The sequence below is a fragment of the Tachysurus fulvidraco genome, chromosome 3 (genome assembly GCF_022655615.1).
Source record: "Tachysurus fulvidraco isolate hzauxx_2018 chromosome 3, HZAU_PFXX_2.0, whole genome shotgun sequence".
NCBI lineage: Eukaryota > Metazoa > Chordata > Actinopteri > Siluriformes > Bagridae > Tachysurus > Tachysurus fulvidraco.
In genome coordinates, this window is record NC_062520.1 from 2282821 (window position 1) to 2295320 (window position 12500).

At 40.6% G+C, this 12500-nt stretch overlaps 1 protein-coding gene across 4 annotated transcripts in view; it reads left to right on the top strand.

Annotated features, from left to right (window-relative positions):
• The window catches only part of LOC113649732 (rho GTPase-activating protein 21-like), a 91481-nt gene that overhangs the window by 4406 nt on the left and 74575 nt on the right, over nt 1-12500 (top strand). The window contains exon 1 of one of the 4 annotated variants that reach the window (XM_047811183.1): nt 8284-8632. The exons of 2 other annotated variants lie outside the window; for them this stretch is intronic. In XM_047811183.1, the coding sequence (XP_047667139.1) occupies nt 8540-8632 (93 nt within the window). In that variant the 5' untranslated portion in view covers nt 8284-8539. Of the gene's footprint in view, nt 1-8283; nt 8633-12500 lie in introns of those variants that run through there. One more of the 4 variants, XM_047811184.1, reaches the window with a different exon arrangement.

The following is a 12500-nucleotide window of genomic DNA, read 5'->3' on the forward strand; positions in this document are numbered from 1 at the left end:
AAGGCTGATTGCCTTCATGTCACTGATGAATCCAGCAGATCGATGTTTCCCTGGAGGACCGAAGCTCCTGCTTTACGTCAGGCCAGTAGAGCAAAGCGAAGGGGGGTGGACTCGGGGTGGAGCGGGGTAGATGAGGGTAGACGAGGGGTAGACGTCCTGTCGCTGCATCCATCTGCTGTGCCGAAGTCTGTAGGGACTCGACGCTTCAGGGAGAACGAGAAGGTGGAGTAAATGTGCTGAGTGTGTCACAGGATCCGTGATGCTGCTCTTTGTTAGCGTCTGACTGTGGGAGGAGGAGGTGGGGGTGGGGCTCTGGGCGGGGCCACGTACAGTAGTGCTGGTGTGAATGTTTTGGCACCTTATTATTCGGTTCAGTTCATTTTAACCCACAGGAAATTACAAAGCAGCTTACAGAAAAGATTTTTAATGCTTTTTTAAAAAAAACATTTTGTAACGAAATATAAATATTTATTCAGTTTAATTCTGAATTATTTATTAGTGACAATTATAGTATTTACTAAACATTCAAATTCAAAACATTGGATTTTTTTTCTAAGTAAGAATTAAAGAAAGAGAGAGAGAGAGAGAGAGAGAGAGAGAGAGAGAGAGAGAGAGAGAACAAAATACAATTGCTCTTAAATAGTTTTGGAAAAAAAAACAAGAATAAATTAGCTTCACATTCTAACAACTACTACATCTATAGATAGACAGACAGACAGACAGACAGACAGACAGACAGACAGACAGACAGACAGACAGACAGACAGATAGATAGATAGATAGATAGATAGATAGATAGATAGATAGATAGATAGGTCTCAGGTGTTAGTCATTAAGGAGTCAGTGTGTTACTGTGTGAGACGTCTAATAAACACCAGCTGAGAGAAACAGTAGACATGTCACAGCTGATGAAGTGAAAACTCTCCCTTATCGTCTCAGATCTCACCGTCCTGACAACACAAAGCTCTCAGATCAGATTTACATCAGACCAGATGATCAGACAGACCAGATTTACATCAGACCAGATGATCAGACAGACCAGATTTACATCAGACCAGATGATCAGACAGACCAGATTTACATCAGACCAGATGATCAGACAGACCAGATGATCAGACAGACCAGACAGACCAGATGATCAGACAGACCAGATGATCAGACAGATCAGACAGATTAGATGATCAGACAGACCAGATGATCAGACAGATCAGACAGACCAGATGATCAGACAGATCAGACAGATCAGATGAACTGAGCTTAAGTCTCAAGACATTTTAACAACAATGTTTTTATTTTATAATTAAGGAAAACCGATCTCTCTCTCATCCCCTCTGTCTCAGACTGTCACAGCTCTCAGTAGGTGTGGAGGGTAATTAAAGCCCAGCTGCTCCTGATCATTAAGGGAAACCCCCCTACAGCCATCACACACACACACTCACACACACACGCACGCACTCACATACACACACACACACACACACACACACACACACACACACACACACACACACACACACACACACACACACATAAACACACACACACTCACACACACACATACACACACACATACACAGACACACACACACACACACACGCACACACACACACAAAAATGCACACACACATGCACACACACACACACACACACACACACACACACACACACACACACACACACACATACACACGAAAATACACACACACACACACACACACATATGCAGACACATGCACACACACATACACACAAAAATGCACACACACACACACACACACACACACACATACACAAATGCACACACACACACACACACACACACACACACACACACACACACACACACACACATGCAGACACACGCACACACACATACACACACATACACACACATACACAAGTGCACACACACACACACACGCAAACACACACACACGCAGACATGCACACTCGCACATAAACACACACACATACTCACACACAGTTTTTTTCACTGAAAGTTTAATTATGTAAATATTTGTCATCTTTTGATTTTGAACATCAGTCACTTCCTGTTGTCACTTCCCGTTGTCACTTCCCGTTGTCACTTCCTGTTGTCACTTCCTGTTGTCACTTCCATTATCACAGCTATAAACAGTCATTCAGCCACCTTTTATTATCACTTTTTAAATTAATAACACGTTAGAAAAGTACATTAAAATAAAAAGTAAACTCTAACTGTGTCTAACAGCTCTGACACTGGAGACTCCTTCCGTTCTCATCCCCAGGAACTCAGTTATGAGTCTCAGCGTGTTAATATAAAGCCTCACACCTTTGGCTCATCCTGTTTCAGCAGTTCTGTATTTAAACTCTCGTCCTCGGTCTCTCCTGGTGTTCAGCTCGTGATCACAACTGCTCTATTTATCCAGCGTCAGTCCATACGAGGGAGAGGAGCAGAATTCTTTTCAGTGAGGCATGAAGGCCAAAAACTGATCTTGTTATGCTGGAAAATTGGATGTGTGTAACCACAGGCCATGTGTTCAGCAGAGAGAGAGAGAGAGAGAGAGAGAGAGAAGGAGGGGGAGGGAGAGAGAGAGAGAAGGAGAGAGAGAAGGAGAGAGAGAAGCTCATATCAAGATAGTCCTGAGTTCAAGACAGGTGAAACTGCAGGTTGTTTTATGTTATTATTGAATATTATTATTAAGAATAATCTCTCTCACCCCCTCATATTATTATTAGTAATAATAACAACATAAATAATAATAATAATAATAATAATAATAATAATAATAATAATAATAATAATAACACCTTTTTTTAATTGTTCATGTTCTCATAGACTGATTTTCTTACAAAGGTCTTGTGATGGTTTTGGGGCGGAGTTTATACAAGCATTAGCCCCGCCCACTTGTGTATTTTAATTACTGCTGAGCTTCGTTAGTTAAAGTTCTTATTTAAACACAATAATAATAATAATAATAATAATAATAATAATAATAATAATAATAATAATAATAATAATAATAATAATAATAACAGAAATAAAATTTAAGTCTGACAGAGAGGATGACCGTGCGTGACCCCTGGATGACCTCAAATGAACTTTGTGACCTGAATAAAGTTCTGTATCGATGCTAATCACTTTACAATGCTAAAGCTGAACTGGCCAGGTTTTATTTAGTGTTGATGTTCAAGTATAATTCTGTTCTTGTTCTGGTTCGTGTGTGTGTGTGTGTGTACGTGTGTGTGTGTACGTGTACGTGTGTGTGTGTGTGTGTGTGTGTGTGTGTATACGTGTGTGTACGTGTGTGTGTGTGAATTCCGTCCTCATGTGGAATTCCTGCCACTTGAAGGTCACTTATTCATAGTTGCCAAGAAACAGCGTAGTGGCATGTGCTCTGTTATCTGGTACACCGTGTCTCTGCTTAAGCTTCTTCCTGTGTGTGTGTGAGTGTGTGTGTGTGTGTGTGTGTGTGTGTGTGTGTGTGTGTTCACATTTCTAATAGAAATCCAAAAATCGTCTTCTTTGTTCCTGCACTTGTGTGTTGTGCCACCGGACAGAAGGAAGTCGCAGCCTTGTGCAAATTTTTTTCTTATTTCTGTTCATTCATTCATTCATCTTCTACCGCTTATCCGAACTTCTCAGGTCACGGGGAGCCTGTGCCTATCTCAGGCGTCATCGGGCATCGAGGCAGGATACACCCTGGACGGAGTGCCAACCCATCACAGGGCACACACACTCTCATTCACTCACACACTCACACACTACGGACAATTTTCCAGAGATGCCAATCAACCTACCATGCATGTCTTTGGACCGGGGGAGGAAACCGGAGTACCCGGAGGAAACCCCCGAGGCACGGGGAGAACATGCAAACTCCACACACACAAGGCGAAGGCGGGAATCGAACCCCCAACCCCGGAGGTGTGAGGCGAACGTGCTAACCACTAAGCCACCGTGCCTTTATTTCTGTTCATTTTGGTGTTAATTTTTATCTAACCTAGCCTAGCCTAGCCTCCAGCTCTGTTCTTAGTCCGTTAGCCGTGATTGTCTGTACGAGTTAACAGACTCTGCAGAGATGCTTGAATCACTAGAGATGTCAGACCTCAGCAAAATTCCACCGTAATTCCCAACATCCGACCGGGAAGAGTGTTCACGTCAGCCTGAGCGTTATCAGCTCTGCTGCGTCCGAGCTGCTGACAGAAAGTCGAGCCGCTTCCTGTTGGTCTCTGCGCTGGCACTGACCAAGCGGCTTGTTTTATTCTAAAGCAGTTTGTGAATGAATGAATGATGGAGACGATGAAGGAGAGCCACACGTTTAGCCTCATCGGGTCTCTAGGATTCAGATAAATGATAAACTGCTGATTTCAGAATTCACTAGGAGCGTGAGGTACAGTGATCCCAGCGGATAAGCCGAGAGCAAGCAGAACAACACGAGTGCGAACACGTAGAATATTTACAGCAGTTTCTCTGGAGCGGTTCGGCTTTTTCAGCCCGACACAGCGGACAGACCCAAAGACTCGGCTGATTTATGGAAGCAGAATTTTCCGAACTTTATGCGTTCAGCTCTGCTACTCATCTTTCCTCCAATAAACACAGGACTCTGGAAAGATTGATGTGTTTTAAACTCGTATGGGATGTCATTTGTATTTTAATATATTTTTGTGGCACTAAAGCTGCTTTAAAAAAGTGTCAAAAAATCAAAGGTGCTAGCATTTTAACCCCAATATTATAAATATGCAATTTTTAAACAACCATAAAACAAACTCCCCTTCCCCTTCCCCTTCCCCTCCCACTGATACACTAGTGACACTGGAGATAAACACAACATGCTAATGGACAGGAAAAATTCTCTTAAAGCTGACTGTGAAGAGAGAGAGAGAGAGAGAGACAGAGAGAGAGAGAGAGAGAGAGACAGAGAGAGAGAGAGAGACAGAGAGAGAGAGAGAGAGAGAGAGAATGTATGTATGTGTGTGTGTGTGTGTGTGTGTGTGTGTGTTTGTGTGTGTGTATTTGTGTGTGGTTTGTGTGTGTGTGTGTGGTTTGTATGTGTGTGTGTGTGTGTGTTTGTGGTATGTACAGTGTGTGTGTGTGTGTGTGTGTGTGTGTGTGTGTGTGTGTGTGTGTGTGGTTTGTGTGTGGTTTGTTTGTGTGTGTTTGTGGTATGTACACTGTGTGTGTGTGTGTGTGTGTGTGTGTGGTTTGTATATGTGTGTGTTTGTGGTTTGTGTGTGTGTGTTTTTGGTTTGTGTGTGTGTGTGTGTGTGTGTGTGTGTGTGTGTGTGTGTGTGGTTTGTATGTGTGTGTGTTTGTGGTTTGTGTGTGTGTGTTTTTGGTTTGTGTGTGTGTGTGTGTGTGTGTGTGTGTGTGTGTGTGTGTGTGTGTGTGTGTGTGTGTGTGTGTTTGTGGTTTGTGTGTGTGTGTTTGTTCTCATTCAGTATGAAAACTCAGATGAGATGCAGCAAGCTGTTTAACACACACACACACACACACACACACACACACACACACACACACACACACACACACACACACACACACACACAATCTGATTCCTAATACATTTCCTGTATCAGTTTATTTATCCTGGTGATTCCTCATACGGGGAATTTGTAAACCTCAGTAAAATGTTCCAGGTTCAAAAATAAGCCTGTTTAAATCTCACACCTTTAATATTTATAACACATTTATTTATAGTTCATACCGTTAGCATTTAGCTTTGACAAAATCATTTCGAAGCAACTTCATAGGATGTTAATAAATATTATATATATATAATTTTAATACACCATTTATCTTTTTTTTTTAATTTGGTAGATTTCTTATTTATATTACCCGAACATTTAGAAAAATGTTATAGTTTTTTAAATATACATATTTTTTTTATGCACAAAATATTAAATGAAATTTCAACAAATCTACAGGGTTTTTCCTGGGTTACAATTGGTCTTCGGTGGTGTCTGACCCACATGGTCATCCACACACAGGGTAATTTTAGTGTAATTATAAAAATAATACTGTAATTTTTTACCATATAAAATGTAATAAAATTAGCAGCTAGCTAGCAACAGCTTGCTTTGTGCTTTGATCTAGTTTCATCTCCCTTCAGTCTAACTTGAAACTAAATGATTTAATAGGTCATTTACTACACATTGTCATAGGCCTGTACATACTGTGGGTTATTAAGGCTACATTTTACTACACACTCTTGCTAAATGGGGTAAACACACTTACATTCTCAGTTCAGATGTGCATGTTCTTCTAAAAAATAATGATTTGTTATACACCGATTCAGACACTGACGGCAGACCGACTGCTTTAACCGTTCATTATAACGAATCGGCTCATAGGAGTCATTAGGTCGTGCATCGGACCTTAGCTGACGTGTTGTGTGGGAATCCTGGCTGTTAGGACATCGCGAAAGCTGTGCTAATCATATAAGGCTTTGGCGGGACAAAAAATCGTTTTGGCGACCGCCAAAGATTTTCAATGTAGGAAAAACCCTGATCTAGATGGAAGGTGGTGTCATCAGTCAGTACGTTTCTTTCATGTTAACTGCACAATCAACTTTAAAACATTTAGATAAACTTTTGCCTCGGCTGCTTTACGGTCGAAAGTGTCTATAAGTCTTATAGTTTAAAGTGCTAGCTAGTAAATGCACAGTCATGTAGCACATGGTATCATGTCAGGTAGTCATGTAGCACATGGTATCATGTCAGGTAGTCATGTAGCACATGGTATCATGTCAGGTAGTCATGTAGCACATGGTATCATGTCAGGTAGTCATGTAGCACATGGTATCATGTCAGGTAGTCATGTAGCACATGGTATCATGTCAGGTAGTCATGTAGCACATGGTATCATGTCAGTTAGTCATGTAGCACATGGTAGCATGTCAGGTAGTCATGTAGCACTGATTTGCCGTGTCTGTCTTTCCACTGGAGTTGAATTGTTATTAGTATCTGTATATAAAAGCTGCGTGTCCATAAAACGACCACCTGACATCGATACACGCTGAATGATGCCACTATTAAAAAACATACAAAATATCAATATCAAACTCGCCTCTTTGACTCAAGTCTCTGATTCACCTCCCTGACTCTCACCTTTCTGACCCACCTTTTTGACTTTCCTCCCTGACTCACCTCTCTGACTGTTCTCTCTGACTCTCCTTCCTGACTCTTCTCCCTGACTCACCTCTCTGACTCTCCTCTCTGACTCACCTTCCTCACTCTCCTCTCTGACTTTCCTCCCTGACTCACCTCACTGACCCACCTCTCTACAAGTTCTCTCTGACATTTCTCTCTGACTCACCTCTCTGACTCTCCCCTCTGACTCACCTCTCTCACTCTCCTCTCTGACTTTCCTCCCTGACTCACCTCCCTGACCCACCTCTTTAAAAGTTCTCTCTGACTCTCCTCTCTGACTCTTCTCTCTGACTCTCTATCCTGACTTTTCTCTCTGACTCATCTCTCTGACTCAGCTCTCTCACTTTCCTCTCTGACTTTTCTCTCTGACTCTTCTCTATGACTCACCTCTCTGACTCTAATCCTTGACTCGCCTCTCTGATTGACCTTTTTTCATGTTTCATGATGTCTTTCATGCTCTGTCACACTAATACTTGGCATCTGGCTGTTATTAAATATGCATTGGACCTCCTCTGGTTGATTAGCATCACACTGTAACTCTGCAGCGTTGCCAGATTGGACAGAGTCCCCCATTAGTCCCCTTTTTTTACCCCTTTTTTACTAATAAATTAAAAATATCTTACATATCTCAGATCATTCTTTTAATAGAACATGAAATCAATATTTACCTATGACTTACCTATATCTTACCTATGACTGTATACATCATAATATTAAATAAAGTCAGTAGCATAACATTTATTAGTCAAAGTTTGTGTGTGTGTGTGTGTGTGTGTGTGTGTGTGTGTGTGTGTGTGTGTGTGTGTGTGTGTGTGTGTGTGTGTGTTATAAACTATCTAGCTACATAAGCAGCACTAAGATTTATCTATTAATCACAGACAGGTAAAAAGATGTGAAGAAAGAAAGAGAGAGAGACAGAGAGAGACAGAGAGAGAGAGAGAGAGAGAGAGAGAGAGAGAGAGAGAGAGAGAGAGAGAGAGAGAGAGAGAGAGAATTTAAGGATTCAGAAAAATAGGGTGTGTATTCGTGTATTTTCAATTCTGGTTTGTTAAGTGTGCCTGCATCCATCTTTCTCTTTCTGCTACATCAGAGAGAAAGAGAGAGAGAGAGAGAGAGAGAGAGAGAGAGAGACGAAGAGAGAGGGAGAGAGAGGGAGAGAAAGACAAAGAGGGATGAACAGAGAGGGAGAGAGGTTTCAGGTGTGTAGCTTCCTCGTCCTCTCACTTGTCTTGTGTAATTAGCATGGAGTCACAGATGAGGAGAGTCGTTGCTGCAGGGTGCCGGAGTGCCTACAGGACCTGCAGATGAACAGACACACACACACACACACACACACACACACACACACACACACACACACTCTGATGCGGATTGAGTTGGGGTGACGTGGTGTGATCGTACACACTTTCCATGGCTCACCTCGGGATGCTGGGCTGCATGGTGAACCGCAACTCGTCTGTCAAAAACCTGATCTGTGATCTTTATTGCGCCTTCAATACACAGGTGTGTGTGTGTGTGTGAGTGTGTGTGTGAGTGTGTGTGTCTGTGTGTGTGTGTCTGTGTGTGAGTGTGTGTGTCTGTGTGTGTGTGTCTGTGTTTGTCTGTGTGTGAGTGTGCATGATTAAGAGAGAGAGTCTGTATGTGTATACGTTCAGTCATATACTGTTTCGTATCCTACGTGTTTCGTAATGTATAATATGTACCATATGCTCTGGTTGTAGTAATCATGTGTGTGTGTGTGTGTGTGTGTGTGTGTGTGTGTGTGTGTGTGTGTGTGTGTGTGTGTGAGTGAGTGAGTGAGTGAGTGTGTGTGTCCATACATCTGAGTTGTGCTGTAATACTGCAGTGTGGCAGAGAGATGCTGAATTAACGTTTTTTAGTAACATGCTGATATTTATGTTTCTGTGATGAGAAAAATGTGTGAATTAATTAACCAGAAAAGAAGCTCAGCTAAAAAGACATAAATAAATGCTGTGGATGAGCAGACAGTTGGAATGGTCAGTCAGGTGATCAGTCAGTATATGAATTTAGTACTGACTAACTACTGAAATGTAAACAGGTACTGACTGACTAACTACTGAAATGTAAACAGGTACTGACTGACTAACTACTGAAATGTGAGCAGGTACTAACTGACTAACTACTGAAATGTAAACAGGTACTGACTGACTAACTACTGAAATGTGAGCAGGTACTAACTGACTAACTACTGAAATGTGAGCAGGTACTGACTGACTAACTACTGAAATGTGAGCAGGTACTGACTGACTAACTACTGAAATGTAAACAGGTACTAACTGACTAACTACTGAAATGTAAACAGGTACTGACTGACCAAGTACTGAAATGTAAACAGGTACTGACTGACTAACTACTGAAATGTGAACAGGTACTGACTGACCAAGTACTGAAATGTAAACAGGTACTGACTGTCTAACTACTGAAATGTAAACAGGTACTGACTGACTAACTACTGAAATGTGAGCAGGTACTGACTGACTAACTACTGAAATGTAAACAGGTACTAACTGACTAACTACTGAAATGTAAACAGGTACTGACTGACCAAGTACTGAAATGTAAACAGGTACTGACTGACTAACTACTGAAATGTGAACAGGTACTGACTGACCAAGTACTGAAATGTAAACAGGTACTGACTGACTAACTACTGAAATGTGAGCAGGTACTAACTGACTAACTACTGAAATGTAAACAGGTTCTAACTGACTAACTACTGAAATGTGAACAGGTACTGACTGACCAAGTACTGAAATGTAAACAGGTACTGACTGACTAACTACTGAAATGTGAACAGGTACTAACTGACTAACTACTGAAATGTAAACAGGTACTAACTGACTAACTACTGAAATGTAAACAGGTACTGACTGACCAAGTACTGAAATGTAAACAGGTACTGACTGACTAACTACTGAAATGTGAACAGGTACTGACTGACCAAGTACTGAAATGTAAACAGGTACTGACTGACCAAGTACTGAAATGTAAACAGTTACTGACTGACCAAGTACTGAAATGTAAACAGGTACTGACTGACTAACTACTGAAATGTGAGCAGGTACTGACTGACTAACTACTGAAATGTAAACAGGTACTAACTGACTAACTACTGAAATGTAAACAGGTACTGACTGACCAAGTACTGAAATGTAAACAGGTACTGACTGACTAACTACTGAAATGTGAACAGGTACTGACTGACCAAGTACTGAAATGTAAACAGGTACTGACTGACTAACTACTGAAATGTGAGCAGGTACTAACTGACTAACTACTGAAATGTAAACAGGTTCTAACTGACTAACTACTGAAATGTGAACAGGTACTGACTGACCAAGTACTGAAATGTAAACAGGTACTGACTGACTAACTACTGAAATGTGAACAGGTACTAACTGACTAACTACTGAAATGTAAACAGGTACTAACTGACTAACTACTGAAATGTAAACAGGTACTGACTGACCAAGTACTGAAATGTAAACAGGTACTGACTGACTAACTACTGAAATGTGAACAGGTACTGACTGACCAAGTACTGAAATGTAAACAGGTACTGACTGACCAAGTACTGAAATGTAAACAGGTACTAACTGACTAACTACTGAAATGTAAACAGGTACTGACTGACCAAGTACTGAAATGTAAACAGTTACTGACTGACCAAGTACTGAAATGTAAACAGGTACTGACTGACTAACTACTGAAATGTAAACAAGTACTGACTGACTAACTACTGAAATGTAAACAGGTACTGACTGACCAAGTACTGAAATGTAAACAGGTACTGACTGACCAAGTACTGAAATGTAAACAGGTACTGACTGACTAACTACTGAAATGTGAACAGGTACTGACTGACCAAGTACTGAAATGTAAACAGGTACTGACTGACCAAGTACTGAAATGTAAACAGGTACTAACTGACTAACTACTGAAATGTAAACAGGTACTGACTGACCAAGTACTGAAATGTAAACAGTTACTGACTGACCAAGTACTGAAATGTAAACAGGTACTGACTGACTAACTACTGAAATGTAAACAAGTACTGACTGACTAACTACTGAAATGTAAACAGGTACTGACTGACTAACTACTGAAATGTAAACAGGTACTAACTGACTACTGAAATGTAAACAGGTACTAACTGACTAACTACTGAAATGTAAACAGGTACTAACTGACTAACTACTGAAATGTAAACAGGTACTAACTGACTAACTACTGAAATGTAAACAGGTACTAACTGACTAACTACTGAAATGTGAACAGGTACTGACTGACTAACTACTGAAATGTAAACAGGTACTAACTGACTAACTACTGAAATGTAAACAGGTACTAACTGACTAACTACTGAAATGTAAACAGGTACTAACTGACTAACTACTGAAATGTAAACAGGTACTGACTGACCAAGTACTGAAATGTAAACAGGTACTGACTGACCAAGTACTGAAATGTAAACAGGTACTGACTGACTAACTACTGAAATGTAAACAGGTACTGACTGACTAACTACTGAAATGTAAACAGGTACTGACTGACTAACTACTGAAATGTAAACAGGTACTAACTGACTACTGAAATGTAAACAGGTACTAACTGACCAAGTACTGAAATGTAAACAGGTACTAACTGACTAACTACTGAAATGTAAACAGGTTCTAACTGACTAACTACTGAAATGTAAACAGGTACTAACTGACCAAGTACTGAAATGTAAACAGGTACTTACTGTCTAACTACTGAAATGTAAACAGGTACTGACTGACTAACTACTGAAATGTAAACAGGTACTGACTGACTAACTACTGAAATGTAAACAGGTACTGACTGACTAACTACTGAAATGTAAACAGGTACTGACTGACTAACTACTGAAATGTAAACAGGTACTGACTGACTAACTACTGAAATGTAAACAGGTACTAACTGACTAACTACTGAAATGTAAACAGGTACTGACTGACTAACTACTGAAATGTAAACAGGTACTGACTGACTAACTACTGAAATGTAAACAGGTACTGACTGACCAAGTACTGAAATGTGAACAGGTACTGACTGACCAAGTACTGAAATGTAAACAGGTACTGACTGACTAACTACTGAAATGTAAACAGGTACTGACTGACTAACTACTGAAATGTAAACAGGTACTAACTGACTAACTACTGAAATGTAAACAGGTACTAACTGACTAACTACTGAAATGTAAACAGGTACTAACTGACTAACTACTGAAATGTAAACAGGTACTGACTGACTAACTACTGAAATGTAAACAGGTACTGACTGACTAACTACTGAAATGTAAACAGGTACTGACTGACTAACTACT